Below are 17,410 nucleotides of genomic sequence, written 5' to 3' on the forward strand. Positions count from 1 at the left end.
GTGGAGGTGGGGGTTATGGAGGGAGGCGGATTAAGCCCTTAATTACGGCGTGATCCGAGTGGCACCTGCTTTCCGCCCGCCCAGCTCCCAGGGGACTCTGGCACTGGGGGGTGGAGAGAAGAAGCAGAGAAGGAGGACAGCCCGCGCAGAGGCACGGCCGGTACCCAGGCACGCCTGCAGGACAGCGGCACCGTGGCTGCCGCAGCGCGCAAAGGCTGTGGAGGGGCTTACGGCTCCCAGCCCACGGGTCCCAGACCCAGGGGCTGGGTTCCGAGGCCCCCGCCCAAGACCCAGGCGGGCTGCGCTATGCTGCGTTACCTGCTTAAAACACTACTACAGATGAACTTGTTCGCGGACTCCCTGGCGGGAGACATCTCCAACTCCAGCGAGCTACTCTTCGGCTTCAACTCCTCGCTGGCAGCGCTCAACCCTAGCCAGCTTCCTCCTGGAGACCTCTCTCTCAATGGTGAGACTGTTCGATGGGGACCTTAGAGTTGGGGGTCGGGATGAGAGGGCTGTTTGAAAAACCCAGGCCCTCCTGGGAAGTGGGGGTCCCAAAGGAGCATCTGAGTTGGTGTATCTGCCTGAGGTGGAGGGTCTTTCTCCTGAGTCCCTTTCTGCTCAGCACTCCTACTACCCTTGTACCACACCCACCCCAGGTGGGAAAACCGTGAAGGGCAAATTCCAAGCTAGGAAGGAATGTCAGAAGAAGCCACGCTGTCGCCAGTCGGCCAAGGCTAAAGCCGGCACTAGGTGATCCGTCCAAGCAGTAGATGCCACTTCCAGGAACTAAAGTTTTCTAAAACCTCACTCAGAGCAAGGGTGGATAAAACCCCCCAACTTTGTAGGTGTTTTTATGCGGAGGGTCAAAGTCAGCGATCTTTTCAAGGAAACTTAGTACTAAGTTTGTATCCCCGGTGAGACTCACAGCTGACCCAGCCTGGCAGAGCGGTGGCGAGGTCGTTACCGCTAATTACAGTGATTAATAAATAACTTGAGACAGCGCGGCTTCCCTGGGCGCCGCAGGCAGTCTGGAGAGAGGCCTGATCGCGCTCCCTGCTGGCCAAGTCGGGAACTCTCCTTCTGGGAAGCCTTTGCCCCACTTAGGCTAGGGCCCCGGGCTCTGGCCACCGTACACCTTTGCGGGGGTCTAAAAGATAGGGGGAGGATCTCTCTCTCTCTCTCTCTCTCTCTCTCCCCCCCCCGCCCCGTACTCAGGTGCAGGGGAGGAGCCCCAGAGCCCTATTTGCATGGTCATTAGCTATTCATTAGGCTGCTGTCGAAGCATCTCTGGAGACCAGGAATGACAGGAAAGAAATTCCAGGAAAAGGGAGCCTCGGCTGTGTCTGCAGGAATTAGGGGGAAAGGGTGGACCAGAAGGGTGTTGGTTTGAAGGAGTTTGAAGAGGGCTGCGATTCTCCAGTCTTGTCACCTTTGAAGAGTCCCAAGAGACCAAGCCGTTATTTTTCTCAGATTTTCGACTCACCCAGAGCTGTATACCAGGCATCTATCTTCTCATTTAAGCTTGAAAAGCCAGTGAGGGAAGATGGGGGTTGGTCGCCACACAGTGCCACTAGGAAAACACAGCTACGGGAGGGATAAGAGTAGGGTGGTGAGCAAAATCTTTGCAGTAAGGAGCCTAAGTGTATTTTCATCACATATGAGAGGCTTGTGACGTGGAGATGGGATAGGTTTAGGGATATAGAGCCTGGAGTCTCATTCAGGTAGAGACCGTGGGCGCCATATTAAAGTGCTGGAGAGGAAAGGATATGAAATAACGGTAACCTTGTCATAGCTACTGTTGGCCTTTGCACCCTCTTGGGGTTTTGGACTCCCACACCACAGATAAAGAAGTGAAATTTAGAGACTTGAGTCTTTGTTTTTTGAGACGTCGACTAGCTATATAACCCAGATGCCTCTGAACTCCTTATCCGAATGCCTCCGCACCCAGAGCAATGGGCTTCCAGGCATGGGTCACCAGTGGGCTGCAGTTAAATAATATGTCCAACTTATTAACTCGGGGAAGTGTCAAATCTGAGCTTCTAGCTCAGAGCATTTCGAAGACAAAACCTGGTCTCTCACCACTCCAGGGGCCTCTCTCGGTGGAGTGTTTCCAAATCAGGATTGGGATGGGACAGAGAAAAGAGACACGCGAGCAGCAGAGATCCCTTCCATCTGGAAGGGAAAAAAAGATTGAGAAACTTATTCTCTTCCATACGTGGGAGAGAAACTGATTTTACTCCGAGCAATCGAATCAACTCTACCAGGGTGGAGCCTGCACCCGGCGCACCCCAGCTTTCTCTACACCAGAACTCTTAAAAGGAAGGGCAAGAAATGAAACCTAATCCTCCACTGAGCTTAGAACCAAGAGGTCCCTGAGGATATTGGAACAGGGTAGGCGGGGTGGGGGCGAGAGAGAGCCGCAGAACAGATGCGCCCAGTAGTCCCTGGTTATTTAAGGACACCAGATTGTGCAAGGCTTCAGCGCCGCCTACTGGCAGAAGCTGATAGGTCTAATTGAGAGCTCAGTATTTATCCCTAGGCGAGAATGAGGATACAAATGTAGGCCTGGGAACATTTGTGGGTGAGGATGACACTTGGATCCCAAACCTGAGGCAGGAGATGAACCAGCTTCAGGCCGGAGGTCTGTAGGACAAGAGAAAGGCAGAATCTACAGAGAAACGATTTCAAGAAAGCTAGGAAGGAAAGGAATTTACTGATCTTTAAAACTGTACCTTTCGGGAAAAGCAACACCACTCAAATTTCCACTTCCACCGTGTTTAATTTCTGTGACGTCACAGGATTCCAGGAAATGGGGCGGGGGCACCGTGATTACCTGGAGCCTCATAGCATTCAAATTAAGAACCTTTCTAGTCTTAGCCCTAGCCTTTCTTAACACCTTTTCTTAAACGAAGGATCCAGGGCAATTCATTTTGTCCATTTCATCTGTGGGTGCAGAGATCACTCAGAGGTGAATAATCTACCTTCTGCTACAGTACAGTATGCATGGTTGGTTGCTCACTGAGCAAGAATTATATGCGAGCCAGTGTGTGTGAGTGCAGATCAACTTGCTAGGGTACAGGCTCCTCACCAAACCATGCTCAGCCATCTCTCACTACTCAAAAAAAGAGGCTTGGATCTCAAGGAGACTCAGAAAGCCTTCCTAGGAGTTTGTGCCGGGATCCCTCTATAGATCGGCCTATCTGAGGGCATTTCCATTCCAGGCTAAGACCGGGGGGGGGGGGGGGACAGGTGGGCCGGTGCAGACGGTTCTGTAGCAAAGGAAGCATGGGAGATAAGCGAGGCAGAGGGTTCTCTTGCTCTCCAGAGCAAGCCCTGGTCTTCCCCCAGTTGCCTTGCTTTGAGTTACCTCCTTCTCCAGGGTCAAGAGTTGGACCAGAAGATGCCATGCCACGCATCGTGGAGCAGCCGCCAGATCTGCTGGTTTCCAGGGGCGAGCCAGCCACTCTGCCCTGTCGTGCCGAAGGCCGGCCTCGTCCCAACATCGAGTGGTACAAGAATGGGGCGCGCGTGGCGACTGCACGGGAGGATCCGCGTGCTCACCGTCTCCTGCTGCCCAGCGGCGCCCTCTTCTTTCCCCGCATTGTGCACGGGCGTCGCTCTCGGCCTGACGAGGGTGTCTACACCTGTGTGGCTCGCAACTACCTGGGAGCAGCCTCTAGCAGAAACGCCTCTCTGGAAGTAGCTGGTGCGAGAGTTCCGTCAGCTGATGCTTCTAGGAGCCTGGGGTTGGCCAACAGAGTTGGCCTGGGGGCGGGGTGGAGTGGGGTCAGCCCACTGAAGGTCTGTTTTTGGAACCTTTGGTCTCTAACACCAAACCTGGGAGAAATGAGCTTTGACTTGGTATTTCAGAAAACCGGGTCAGTTGTGACTCCCTCTCTGACACTCGGCTCCTGTTAACATCATTCTACCTTGTTTATTTTTCTGACCTTTCCCCCCATGGCCCCTTCTCTGTTCTCAGTCCTTCGTGATGATTTCCGGCAATCTCCTGGCAATGTGGTAGTAGCGGTGGGGGAGCCAGCAGTAATGGAATGTGTGCCCCCGAAGGGTCACCCAGAGCCTTTGGTGAACTGGAAAAAAGGCAATACAAAGCTTAAGGAAGAGGACGGAAGGATCACCGTAAGTGTGTGTGTGTGTGTGTGTGTGTGTGTGTGTGTGTGTGTGTGTGTATGAGTCTAGGACATGCCTCACAGGAGGAAGTCTTGAATCTAAGATCGTGCTTTTCAGCCTCTGGGTTGTGATCCCTTGGGGAGGGGTTGCATATCAAATATTCTGCATATCAAATATTTGCATTATGATTCTTAACAGTCACAAAATTACAGTTATGAAGTAGCAACGAAATTTTATGGTTGGAGGTCACCACAACATGAAAAACTGGATGGAGTAAAGGTTGCAGCATCAGGAAGGTTGAGAACCAGTAGTCTTTTCTTTTTTGTTTTTGTTTTTTTAAGATTTATTTATTTATTTGGTGTGTGTGAGTAAACTGTTGTTCTCTTCAGACACACCAGAAGAGGGCATCAGATCCCATTAAAGATGGAGAACCATTAGTCTTAAGGGTCTTAAGACCTATGAATAGTGTCTTGATATTATGCAGAAGATGATCTGAAATTAAGCTACTAAGTAAAGAACGCAGGCTAAAAACAGAAGTGGAAAGATCTGGGTGTGTTGGTGCACACCTCTAATCCCAGCCCTTGAGAGGCAGAGGCAGGCAGATCCCTGGATTGACAGCCAGTCCTCCTGGTTTGCAAAATGAGTTCTAGGGCACCCAGAGCTAAACAGAGAAACCCTGTTTCAATCCCTCCCCTTAAAAACAAAAAAGAAAAAAGTCGAGAGAACACCATGACGCCCCAAAGCCCTCATATCTGACACACGAATCAATTTCATTAGTTTTCTCCATTAGCTTACTATAAGAACCAAGTAAAATTTACACATGTACAAGCATGCACACACATACATACACACCCACAACGTTCTGACGGCTGTCAAAGACCAATGCTACCATTGTTATTCTCCAGATACGTGGAGGAAAGCTGATGATGTCACACACGTTCAAGAGTGATGCTGGCATGTATAAATGTGTAGCCTCCAACATGGCGGGAGAACGAGAGAGTGCGGCAGCTGAGCTTGTGGTACTGGGTAGGCACCGGGCGTTTTGGAGTCATGGGAGTGTGTAGCCCAGTGAGCAACTAGCTGGGCAGAACCCCTGACAGTTCAATGGCTCCTACTCTGTAGAGCGTCCCTCATTTCTGCGTAGACCAATAAACCAGGTTGTCCTGGCTGATGCCCCTGTGAATTTCCTGTGTGAGGTGCAGGGAGATCCCCAGCCCAATCTACGCTGGCGCAAGGATGACGGGGAGCTGCCCACTGGCAGGTGAGAAGCCCCTTCCTTCCGACAGCACAGGGATCAAAGGAACCCCAGACCCTACCTGGCCATGGCATAGAGAAATTTACTTCCCAGAACTAGTGGTCCTTGGCTTCATATAGTGGGTGCCATCTTCTTCTGGATCATTTGAATCCTACCTTGTCTATCTTGACCCTGGTGTTTGTTTTGGGGGAGAGAGAAGGGGTTTGTGGCTGTGACCAACTCGACTTGCTGTGGGGGGATGGTGCAGGTATGAGATTCGCAGTGACCACAGCCTCTGGATCGACCAAGTGAGCTCTGAGGACGAGGGGACGTACACCTGTGTGGCGGAGAACAGCGTGGGCCGTGCAGAGGCGTCTGGCTCCCTCAGTGTTCACGGTGAGGGCTCTTCCTGGGTCAGCTTGCAGGGGTGATATGAGGAGTGGTGTTAGAGCAGAATGGGGGTGAGGACAGAATAGGAGGTGTGGGTAGATCACATGACAGACTTCTGGAGGGAAAAACCATAAAACCAAAGAGATCTGAGCAAAAGACGGACACCTGCTCTATTAATCCAGCTTTGGACTTCTCTACCACTGAGTCCGGCTCCTTTTTCTATCTCTCTCCTTCCCAGTCCCACCACAATTTGTGACTAAGCCCCAGGACCAGCGAGCAGCTCCGGGAGAAAACGTGTCATTCCAATGTGAGACCAAAGGAAACCCTCCGCCTGCCATCTTCTGGCAGAAGGAAGGGAGTCAAGTAGGTAGCCCTTCCCAAAGCGCTGACCGATTTTCCTTCCGGATCTTTCTCTTCCTCCACTTTTTGTAAACGTCTCTCTCAGCTTCCTGTCCCAGAAACTCTTGCAGGTTGAGAGGGGCAAATGAAACAACGAGGACAAAAAGGTCCGGAGCATTTGGGCACTCGGACAATTCAATGATAATGCAGCAACATGTTAGGTGGTGCAGAACATTTGTGACTGGCAGGTTGAGAGAATCTTTATGTGTTCACCAGTGCTGTCTTGAAAGTAGAAATCCTGCTAAGGTTTTCTTCCCCCTAGCCCTCCAGACCTTGGTTTTTGTACCTGGAAACCAAGTATGAAAGGAATCGAAGCTTTCTTAGGATAGAGGATTCATTGATCACTCATTCCACCAGGGGTACTCACAGCCATCTCCTTTCCACCTGGTGAACAAATCCAGACCACACTACCCAAAAGAATGGATGTTACAACCTAAGTGATTTTCTCTATGGGAAGAGTGGGCACTGTGCTATGGGGTCACCATAGTAAATCTGGGGCTCTCCATACTTCAAGAAAACTGCAAGATTTTTGTCCCAAACCTATGGTCACAATTTCCCACTGTCTCCAGTTCTTGTGACTGTTATATTTTAATTAGGTCCCCATGGGGATGAAAATGGTGTTGATAGGGGGGAGTCAGAGGGGGTCAGTCAGAGTCTCAGCTGGTCTGCTGTTCAGAGACCCAAACCTGTTTTCTCTCTTTTCCACGGGTCTCACTAAAGTAAAATGCTAAGCCAGAAAACATGTAACATTTATCACTGTGTTTTATAAAACATTCACATGATTCCTTCATACTGAGTTTGACCCCTAAGCTTTGAGAGTCAAATTTGGGGAAATTGGAGCTCATATACTGGCCTAGAGGTTTTATTTTAGTTGTTGCTGGTTAGTTGGTTCTTCTTCTTCTTCTTCTTCTTCTTCTTCTTCTTCTTCTTCTTCTTCTTCTTCTTCTTCTTCTTCTTCTTCTTCTTCAAGAGTTATTTATGTTCATTGGTATTTTGTTTGCATGTATGTCAGTGTGAGAGTGTCAGATCTACTAGAGCTGGAGTTACAGACAGTTGTGAGCTGCTATGTGGATGTTGGGAATTGAACCCAGGGCCTCTAGAAGAACAGCCAGTGCTCTTAAGCCCTGAGCCATCTCTCCAGGACCCAGATGGGTCATCTTCTGAGATGAAGCCAGTCTTTTAGCTTGTGATCCTCCTGCTTTATCTCAGAGCTTAGTTCCTTAGAGTTTCTCAACCAATAGCGTCACAGAACTGGGGCACGGACCCCAAGAGCTTCTAATAAATGTCCATCATTTTTGCCGCTTGACCTAACTAATCTTGCCAGGGTCATGTCAATGGCAGGAGGCAGAGTGCAAACTAAAACCTTAGGGCTTCTCTCGGCAGGTGTAGGGTTTTCTACATCCTGCCCACTGCCCATCTTGTTTCTTGCTCCATCCTAGGTCCTGATTTTCCCTAGTCAGACCCTCCAGCCCATGGGGCGCCTCTTAGTGTCTCCCAGAGGCCAGCTCAACATCACTGGAGTAAAGATCGGGGATGGTGGCTACTACGTGTGCCAGGCTGTCAGCGTGGCTGGTAGCATCCTGGCTAAGGCCCTGTTAGAGATAAAAGGAGGTATGTGTTCCTGGAGAGAGGGTTGGACCCAGGATCCATAAAAGGCATTGTTTAAAGAGGTCTGTTCCCCTTGGGTGCTGTTCAATGTGTTTGCAAGGGAAAAGGCATTTTCCTGAGGGACATTCTTGATCTTTGGAAACTAGCAGCAAAATGGTCCCAGGCAGAGACTAGAAATGGTTGTTAAAGCCTTCTCGGATGACGAGGAGGGAGGAATGAGCTGATGAAACGACTCTGGCAGGACAAAGGTTTCCTGACCGAGTTCTCCCTCTCTCAGGCTCCATAGATGGACTACCTCCCGTCATTCTCCAGGGACCAGCCAATCAGACGCTGGTACTCGGCTCTTCTGTGTGGCTGCCATGCAGAGTGACTGGAAACCCTCAGCCCAATGTGCAGTGGAAGAAGGATGAGAGGTGGCTGCAGGAGGATGACTCACAGTTCACCTTAATGGACAACGGCACTCTCTACATTGCCAGCGTACAGGTGAGTGTCATCCCCGGAATCCTTGTAACTGGAGAGTAGCTATCTGGTCCACCTTCCAACTCTAGTAAGTACCAACTAGGCCTCTAATCCATTTCTACCTCTCTGCTCTCTCAGACTTCCTAAAGTATCCAGCATCTTCCTCATCCTCTGTTACCTGCCTTCTCCACCCCTTCACCTTACTTTGCCCCACTCCCAGTGGGCCAGCACTCTACCTTCTCCTACAGGAGACAGACTTGGGTTTCTACAGCTGTGTGGCCAAGAGTTCCATAGGGGAGGCCACATGGACTAGCTGGCTTAGGAAGCGAGGTAAGTTTATCCATCAGTCGAGTCCTGCAGTAGTAGCTTTTTCAGATTTGTTTTAAAAGCAGCCAATATCTTCCAAGCCCCAGGATTAGTTTTATCCTCCAAACGCTCTGTGGGTGGGGCTGAGGATGGACTGGTACACTCGGGAGGCAGATGTGAGTCTGGGTTAATATACCATGCTACCTCATAACCAGTGCCAATCCTGGAGCGCCACAGCTTTCCTAGGAAGGAGGCGTGTCTCACTTTCTTCCCCAGTCTCTCTGTCTAACAATAAGTCTATCACCGCAGAAGATTGGGGAGCATCACCAGGTCCAGCAACAGAACCCAGTAGCCCTCCAGGCCCTCCCTCTCAGCCAGTAGTCACAGAGGTGACCACAAACAGCATTACCTTGACCTGGAAGCCCAATCCACAGTCCGGGGCCACTGCTACCTCCTATGTGATAGAGGCCTTCAGGTATGGAGACGATGCTGTGTGTCTGTGTATGTGTGCTTGCAAGTGTTCATGCGTGTATGTATACGTGCACCTAGAGACCACAGCATAGTGCAAGAGACCTCCGCCCCCATGGTCTGTGACACAAAGTCTGGACTCACTAATTGGTCAGACAGGCTGACTAGTCAGGTCTAGGGATCTGCCTGTCTCTATCCTCTTCCCCCAACCCATGCTAATATTACAGATGCATGCTGCCACACCTGGGGTTTATGTGGGTGCATGGGATCTGAACTCAGGTCCTCATGCTTAGTCAGAAGGCATTTACCTACTTAGGCATCTCTCCAGGCCCATGGAGACAATAGTTGAATACAAAGCTGGAGAGTTAAAAAGAGGGGGATCCTATGTCCTTAGGGCCTTTGCTATTCTGGGATAATGATTCTCCAGGCCTCCTCTCCCAAGGTAAGGTTCTATAGGGAATGGGTGGGACTGAGTAGATAGGTTGGGCGTCCCTGGCTTACACGGTTCTGTCATCTCATTCCTTCTTAGCCAAGCAGCTGGCAACACGTGGCGGACGGTGGCAGATGGGGTGCAGCTGGAAACGTACACCGTCGGTGGTCTGCAGCCCAATACCATCTACCTATTCCTAGTGAGAGCCGTGGGAGCCTGGGGCCTCAGTGAGCCCAGTCCTGTCTCTGAGCCTGTCCAAACCCAGGGTAAGGCCAGAGGTCTCGTGGGTATGGGTATGAATGAGCGTACAACAGAATAGTAGCCCCACCTCCACCCTATCCAAACCATAGAATGGTGGCGGTTCACCAGGTTTTATTTTCATATGCCGGGCCTATACTGATAACCCAGACTACACCAGGAAGCCACGTTTCTCTCTCACGGAAGGCCCAAGAAAGGGAGGAGAGGAAAATGAGGGAGTGTGATGGCCATCCGTCTCAGTAGCTCCCTTACCACTGTATTTCTTAGCCACTTTGTTAAGACTAAAAGGGACTTGGGGGAATCAAGTGCACATTACAAACAATGATTTGAAGCCTTATAATGAATGCAGAAGGAAAAAATTCCTATTAGCCGCTCCTCCTGGTTCCCTCTGTTAAAGTCTTCCTTAAGGTAGTTGTGCTACGCAGCAATGCATCACAGTCTGCGAGCCCGGCAGCGACAGAACATAAACACAGCCTTAGCACCAACCTCTTGCCTTTGGCGCCCCCTGCTGACTGGGCATTTTGCTCAGCAGACAGCAGCCTATCTAGGCCCGTGGAGGACCCGTGGAAAGGCCAGCGAGGACTAGCGGAAGTGGCCGTGCGAATGCAGGAGCCCATCGTGCTTGGGCCCAGAACTCTGCAGGTGTCCTGGACTGTGAGTGTGCCACAGGATGTGGTTAAAGATGGCATGGCAACGAGGGACATGGGGGCATCTGAGGAGTGAGGGGAGCAGTGGGCGAGAGGCTAGGGAACACTGCAGTGGAATAGGGGCTGGGCTTGGAGGTCCTGTGTGGCCCCAGCCTCTTCCGGGACTGAAACACACTTTTCTCTGTTTCCCATAGGTGGATGGTCCAGTCCAGCTGGTGCAAGGATTCCGTGTGTCCTGGAGGATGGCAGGCCTTGACCAGGGAAGCTGGACAGTGCTGGACCTACAGAGTCCCCACAAGCAAAGTACTGTGCTAAGAGGACTCCCCCCAGGGGCCCAAATCCAGATCAAGGTGCAAGTCCAAGGCCAGGAGGGGCTGGGGGCTGAAAGCCCTTTTGTGACCAGGAGCATCCCTGAGGAGGGTAAGGATGCGATGCAGAGTGTTGGAGACTGGAGAGGAGGGAGATGCAAACAGCAAGGCGGGAAGGGAGGATGCCTTTCTGTTCTGTCGCGTAAGGGCTCGGAGGAGAAAGCTTGGGGCAGCTTGCAATGACCGTCTGTGTCCTTCTTCTTACCATGCTCCTCCACCCTGGGCTAGCCCCCAGTGGCCCCCCTCAGGGAGTGGCTGTGGCCTTGGGGGGTGATAGCAACAGCAGTATCACTGTGTCCTGGGAGCCGCCACTTCCCTCCCAGCAAAATGGGGTCATCACTGAATATCAGGTATAGAGTAAGCCTGGGGGTTGGGTGAGTGGACTGGGGGCTGGGAGTGGGGTGGGGGAGGTGAGACATAGGACCAAAAGTTATGGTGGCAGGTGGAGGGAATCTTTGGGTTTGGGAAGAGTCTGGGAGAGAGGAAAGGGGTTCAAAGCATTGTCTCCAGGGCTGAGTTCCCTCTAGCTGCAACCCCAAGTTTCTCCTTGGGACCTAAATCCAATTCCTGACCACACTTGTATCTGGGATCTCCATAGATATGGTGCCTGGGTAACGAAAGCCGATTCCACCTCAATCGATCTGCAGCAGGCTGGGCACGCTCTGTGATGTTCCGGGGACTGCTACCTGGCCTGCTCTACCGAACCTTGGTGGCAGCAGCTACCAGCGCTGGCGTGGGCGTGGCCAGTGCCCCAGTGCTGGTGCAGCTGCGTGAGTCCGGTGATGGGCGTGGGAGAGCCGAGCTAGAGGACTTGGGGGAGTCAAGAGTGGCAGAGTTTTTAACTCCCTCATTCGGGAGGCAGAGGAGGTTGACTCTCTGTGAATTCGAGACCAGCCTGGTCTACATAGAGAGTTCCAGGTCAGCCAAGGATACAGTGAGATCTTGTCTCAAGATAAATAAATAGAATGAAATTGTGCAATAAAAAAAATAAAGTAATAAAAAATAACTTAGGGGAATAGTGGGGTAGTTGGGCTTATGGATCTGGAATGATGCTTTCCGAGCCCCTGGATTTCGGGTTCGTCTCCTTTCATCTTTCTGACCCCCACAGCATTGCCTCCGGCGGCGGAGCCCGGGCCCGAGGTCAGCGAGGGGCTGGCGGAACGGTTGGCTAGGGTGCTGAGGAAGCCCGCTTTCCTGGCTGGCAGCAGCGCGGCCTGCGGGGCGCTGCTACTCGGGCTCTGCGCCGCCCTCTACCGGCGCCAGAAGCAGCGCAAAGAGCTCAGTCACTATACCGGTGAGAGCCACGCCTCCGGGCACTAGGATCCTACATAGGAGGGGCTTCAGGGGAGGCGGGGCCTCAACTGAGCAGGTGGGCGGGGCCTGAGGTGGGTCCAAGAGTGCACGGCCAAAAAGTGGCGCTAAAAGTGGAGAGCAAGCGAGGAAGTGAGGAAGTGAGAGGGCGGGTACCCAGATTTGGACAGAGGGGTTAGATTTAATACTCGGACGGGACACTGGCTTTGCAGCTCAACCTCAGTAAACAGGAAAGTACCTTTTCAGGTCGGAGGGTCTGTATGACCCCTTGACGTCTAGACTGGTCGGTTCAAAGATCTATTCCTTAATAAAAGTAATCTCGGAAGTTTGGTTGCATGTAGGAATCACTTGGGAAAGTTTTAGGGAGGAAAAAAAAGTGAAAATGGAGCTAGATGTGGTGGCTCTCACCTGTATTCTGAGGACAGGGGAAGGCAGACTGGCAGAAGCAGGAGGGTCAGGAGTTCAAAGCCACCCTTGGCATATAGTGAGTTCAAGGCCAGTCTGGGCTAAGTGAAATCTTGTCTCAAGGGGGTTTGGGAGGAGATAGAAACAGAGACAGAAGACAGAGAAACAGAGAGTCAGAGACAGAGAGGGACTTGAATCTCATTCCAAGAAATTAGTACAAACATGAGTAGATTTGGGACCAGGATCGAGGGGTAGACAAACAAATGGGGCTCCTAACCACTCAGCTCATCTCCCCTCTTCTTTGTCTTCCGGGTTCCTTTTCGGAAGCCTCCTTTGCCTACACACCTGCAGGTAAGCGTCTCTCCTCTGTGGGCTTCAGAACCCCAATACCAGCTCTCCTCTTACCACTTTCCCCCTTTATCTTCCTCAGTGTCCTTTCCACACTCAGAGGGCCTTTCTGGATCCAGTTCCAGGTAATTCTTGGGACCTTTCTGATGATAATTGTTTCTACAGAGAGAGTGTCCCTCCCGCGCCAGGCCCGGCCACCTCTCTCCATGTTCAGCGTCTCTCAGTTCCCACCCCTGACCATCATTTCTGCCCAGTGACTCTTGATTTCTGCCGTCTTCCTTCCTTTGCTGGCCTCTTTTGGCTCCCCATTCCCAATATTCACCTGCTCCCCTCAGGCCACCCATGGGCCTTGGCCCTGCTGCCTACCCATGGCTGGCAGACTCCTGGCCCCACCCACCTCGAAGTCCCTCAGCTCAGGAGCCCCGGGGGAGCTGCTGCCCCAGCAATCCTGATCCAGATGATAGATACTACAATGGTGAGGCGCTCTCATTCCCTGAAGGGGGTGCACCTCCCCCATCCCCCAAGGCTTAGCCCTCTCCCACCCTCGCTTCTCACTCCGTCAGCTTCCTGGGGCACACTGAAGGGATCTGAGGAACCCTGGCCTTCCTGAGTTTGGTTAGTCCTTGGAGGACTGGGAAAATGGATCTCGGGCTTGAGCTATGCACAGCTGTCAGACCTTAACCTTTGCCTTGGCTTGACGTGTCAGATTTGGGGTGGGGGAGGAAGTTGGCCCTATGGAATCTCCTGCCTTCCATCTTCCTCTGCCCCCTATGTTTGCGTGTCTGCCTCCTCCTTTGGGCCTCCCTCTTTCTCCTCCTCAGAGGCAGGAATCTCCCTGTACTTGGCTCAGACTGCACGGGGTGCCAATGCCCCTGGTGAGGGTCCTGTCTACAGCACCATTGACCCAGTAGGGGAAGAGCTGCAGACATTCCACGGAGGGTTCCCTCAACATTCTTCTGGGGACCCAAGCACCTGGAGTCAGTATGCTCCTCCCGAATGGAGCGAGGGGGACAGTGGTATGACCCCAATTCTTTTCCTCATTTTAGTCCCTTCCACAGTATCCTCCATCCTCTGGTGCCTGGCCTGTCACTTCCTTCTGTCACACTGACTCGTTTCTGCATGCTCCTGACATGCCCCCATCTCCTCTCCTCAGGAGCCAGGGGAGGCAAAGGGAAGCTTCTGGGCAAACCTGTACAAATGCCATCTTTGAGCTGGCCGGAAGCCCTGCCACCACCTCCTCCTTCCTGTGAACTGAGCTGTCCAGAGGGCCCTGAGGAGGAACAGAAGGGCAGGTAAGGGTACTGCCAACAGCAGATGCCCCTCACATTTAGAGAAGCCCGAGACTTCCTAGAGCGGCAAATGGGCAGAGCTGCTTCCAGAGGGAAACGTGAAGCCACTCATTCCTTTGCTTCTTCTCATCTTCCTTCCCCACCTCAGTTCAGATCTGGAGGAGTGGTGCCCACCAGTGCCGGAGAAAAGCCGCTTGATTGAGTCAAGCTCCAGTGGTGCGTGCATGGTGGCTCCAGCCCGAGGGGAAACTCCCTCCCCTACCTCTTCTTATGGACAGCAGTCCACGGCCACTCTTACCCCCTCACCTCCTGATCCTCCCCAGCCCCCTACTGACATCCCACATCTCCATCAGATGCCCAGGTAAGGAGGTGTTGAAGACCTTGCATGTGATAGCCTCTTCATATACATTTGCTCGGTGGGTAGGTGGATATATAGAGGGCTCAGAGGTCTCATGGCTGTGTTCAGGGGATAGCATGCCGTGGGAAGGAAGATGTCGTGGAGCAGAGTTCTAGCTCGTTTTTCAGGCTGTCTCCCTTTGGAGTAGGTCTGCAGTCTTCCAAGGCATTGCATACAAACATGGATGTCCTCACGTTTCCCTGGTTTGAGGCCTTGTGTGGGGGACAACTCATGTCTTGCTTATCTAAATACTAGCCTGAGTGTACAGCACAAGGCCTGGTGCATAGTAGACTCTTGCTTCTGTGGCGTGAACACATGCTGAGGCCTTATGTCATTACAGGAGGGTGCCCCTTGGGCCAAGTTCTCCTCTCAGTGCATCCCAGCCCACTCTGAGTAGCCATGATGGAAGGGCTGTTGGCCTGGGTGCTGGCCCCATAGTCTCCTATTACGCTAGCCCCAGTCCTGTCCCTAGTACAGCCAGCAGTGCACCAGGTGAGTCTGCCAACAATTGACTTGCTTCCACTTCATCTGTGTCTCTTCAAAGCTTTATCTTCAACCTCTTTTCTCAATGCCTTCCCGTACCTGTCCCCCTTTGTCTCTTAATACTACAGGGAGAACCCGCCAGGTAACTGGAGAGATGACTCCCCCACTCCATGGACACCGTGCTCGAATCCGGAAGAAACCCAAGGCTCTTTCCTACAGAAGGGAGCACAGTCCTGGGGGTGAGAAGAACCCTGGGCCTGGGAGTCGGTGACAGTTAGTAGAGAGAATGGGCAGGAGACCAAGAGGAATGGAACAGGTGACACCAAACCTTGGGTCATTTATTTGCCTCCCAGTGTCAGGGATGGGGGGGGGGGGTGGAGCACAAGGAGTATTAGTGTCAGGAGAAGCAGGAGACTTGGCTGAAAACAAATTTTCTCCTCAGACTTGCCCCCACCACCCTTGCCACCACCAGAGGAGGAGACAAGCTGGCCCTCGGGTCTGCGGGCAGCAGGCAGCATGTCTTCCCTAGAGCGAGAGCGCAGTGGGGAGAAGAGAGTAGGGCAAGCAGTGCCTCTAGGGACTCAACCTCTAGGCGCCCAACGTGGGCCCCACCCAGATGGTAAGGAGAGCCAGGGCAGAGGGAGGGGGATGGAGGCTTGCAGACGTCCCAGTAGTCCCCAACTTAAGTTGGTTTCGTGTGTCTGGTCAACATTGATACTGTCTCTTGTCTCTTTCACTCCCTCTAAGTAAAAGTCCTCAGAGTCCCAAGATTCCCTCCCCCCCAAGGACTGAAGCCAAGGATAAGGAAAAAGTAGGGTCTGGGTGCTGTGTCCTCCCTTCCCTAATCTCTCTGTGCTCAGGAGCACTCCATGTTTATGAACCCATGTCATGTCAAGGTCATGTGTTAGGCCTTCAACCTGCCAGTGCCCATCCCCCAGAAATCACCCAGAGCTGGGAGAGAGTACAGGGTGGCAGTGGACAAGTGGTGAAGGAAGTTCTGTTTCCTCCTGTGGGCCCAGCTGCACTTCTGGGCTGTGCTGCAGAAGAGGCCTGGCTTCCATACGGCAGACCGAGCTTCCTGAGCCACGGCCAGGGCGCCAGCACCTGCTCTACCGCCGGTAGCAATTCTTCTAGGGGTTCCAACAGCTCTCGAGGCTCTCGGGGCTCTCGGGGCCCTGGACGCAGCCGGAGCCGGAGCCAGAGTCAGAGCCAGAGGCCGGGACGGAAACGCAGAGAGGTGGGAACCAGAGGACATGAAGAAACAGAACAAAGGGCTGGGAGGATAGGCCAAAGGGAAACAGGGAAGTAGTAAAGGGTCCCAGAGGAGATCACAGAGAGAGGTCCCCGAGAGGGTTGTAAGGGAGGAATCCTTGAGAAGAAGTGACAAGGGCTGAGGGTGTAATGACACATAAGAGGAGAGTCTGGGTATGCCATTGGAAGAGCAGACTAGAAAGAAGGCAGATGCCTTCCTGTGCATGGCCAGTGACAAAATAGCAGGCCCTCCCCCTGCATTACACATATTCTTTTCTCCTTAGGAACCAAGATGACCCTTCATGAAGCAAGGAGCCTCTGGAAAGCTCCACAGGGCAAGAATGCCAACCCCTTCCCTGGTCAACAGATGTGAGCCAAGAGGAGCCAGGGCGGCCTCTCCTTCCAGCAATGATGCTTGTGACTCACTGAAGCACAGTCTATCCACAACAGCTTTAGTTGTCTTGGGAATCAGAGAGCTAGCTTTTTTCTTTCTCTTTCTGATGGAGACATGTTTGTACAAAAGGATAAAAAAAAAAAAAAGTCCCCGATCTGAGTCCTGGCCCCTGCTTGCTGTGTGCAGTGTTGTAAGTAGAGCAGGCTATGAAGGTCCACAGAGCAGAACACACTGGTAGCTTCTGCATGCTCTTGAATTTCTGTTAAAATCTCAAGATAAGGACAGATGATAAGTGACACTGGCCTGGACTGAGTCACAGAGGACTGTCCCCCAGTGTGTTAGTCTACTGTCTCCCAGTATGTTAGTCCACTATTCACTGACACAAAAACAACTTAAGGAAGGAAATGGTTATTTTCCGCTCAGTTTTTCAGGACTGAGCTGATGGTTGGCTGGGTCTTATTTCGTGGCTACGGTGAGGCAAAGTATCATGGAGGAACAGAGTTGCTCACCTATAGTATCCAAGAAGCAGAAAGAAGTATACAAGTGGCCAAGGTCATAGACATGATCCCAGTGACTTACTTCCTCCAGTCATACCACACCCCTTATTAGCCCATAGATGAAGTTACTGCCTTTATGACCCAGTCACCTCTCATATAGTGACACCAGATATAGCCCCTCACCACATAGGCCTGTTGGAGGGATAATTTATATCCATACCATAATACTCTGTTACTATAGGGATATTCAGATAGCCAACACATAGATCATTGTTCCTCCTTCAGAGAACTGAGCCAACCTCTTCTTTGGTGCCTTTCTCCAGGGTCTATCTGCTCA

The 17,410-nt window shown here is 52.1% G+C and overlaps 1 protein-coding gene across 4 annotated transcripts; it reads left to right on the plus strand.

The window, feature by feature from the left end:
* The first annotated feature begins 306 nt into the window (after positions 1–306).
* Positions 307–16,691, plus strand: Robo3 (roundabout guidance receptor 3). 4 transcript variants are annotated; one of them, XM_052188684.1, is made up of 28 exons: positions 307–466; positions 3,383–3,709; positions 3,983–4,140; positions 5,037–5,157; positions 5,254–5,392; positions 5,634–5,761; positions 5,994–6,118; positions 7,594–7,765; positions 8,040–8,245; positions 8,470–8,551; positions 8,837–9,002; positions 9,525–9,691; positions 10,216–10,337; positions 10,525–10,750; positions 10,927–11,048; positions 11,297–11,468; positions 11,807–11,992; positions 12,742–12,765; positions 12,845–12,887; positions 13,098–13,237; positions 13,584–13,778; positions 13,916–14,054; positions 14,200–14,412; positions 14,789–14,940; positions 15,060–15,170; positions 15,374–15,550; positions 15,951–16,168; positions 16,467–16,691. In XM_052188684.1, the coding sequence occupies exons 1-28, from the start codon at positions 307–309 to the stop codon at positions 16,476–16,478; spliced, it is 4,203 nt and encodes a 1,400-aa protein (XP_052044644.1). In that variant the 3' UTR covers positions 16,479–16,691. The 4 variants fall into 4 exon arrangements, with proteins under 4 accessions (XP_052044644.1, XP_052044641.1, XP_052044642.1 ...); XM_052188681.1 differs by lacking the exon at positions 16,467–16,691 and having other exon boundaries at positions 15,951–16,247; XM_052188682.1 differs by lacking the exon at positions 16,467–16,691 and having other exon boundaries at positions 15,975–16,247.
* Positions 16,692–17,410: the final 719 nt, after the last annotated feature.

Source organism: Apodemus sylvaticus, chromosome 7 (genome assembly GCF_947179515.1).
Source record: "Apodemus sylvaticus chromosome 7, mApoSyl1.1, whole genome shotgun sequence".
NCBI lineage: Eukaryota > Metazoa > Chordata > Mammalia > Rodentia > Muridae > Apodemus > Apodemus sylvaticus.

Excerpts from the sequence above, each read along its gene's own strand:
- Robo3 (XM_052188681.1), top strand. The coding sequence starts at position 307 with ATGCTGCGTTACCTGCTTAAAACACTACTACAGATGAACTTGTTCGCG. Across the intron at positions 5,393-5,633 it reads GGGGAGCTGCCCACTGGCAG|GTATGAGATTCGCAGTGACC; the intron begins GTGAGAAGCCCC and ends GGGATGGTGCAG. Across the intron at positions 15,551-15,950 it reads ACGTGGGCCCCACCCAGATG|CTGCACTTCTGGGCTGTGCT; the intron begins GTAAGGAGAGCC and ends CTGTGGGCCCAG.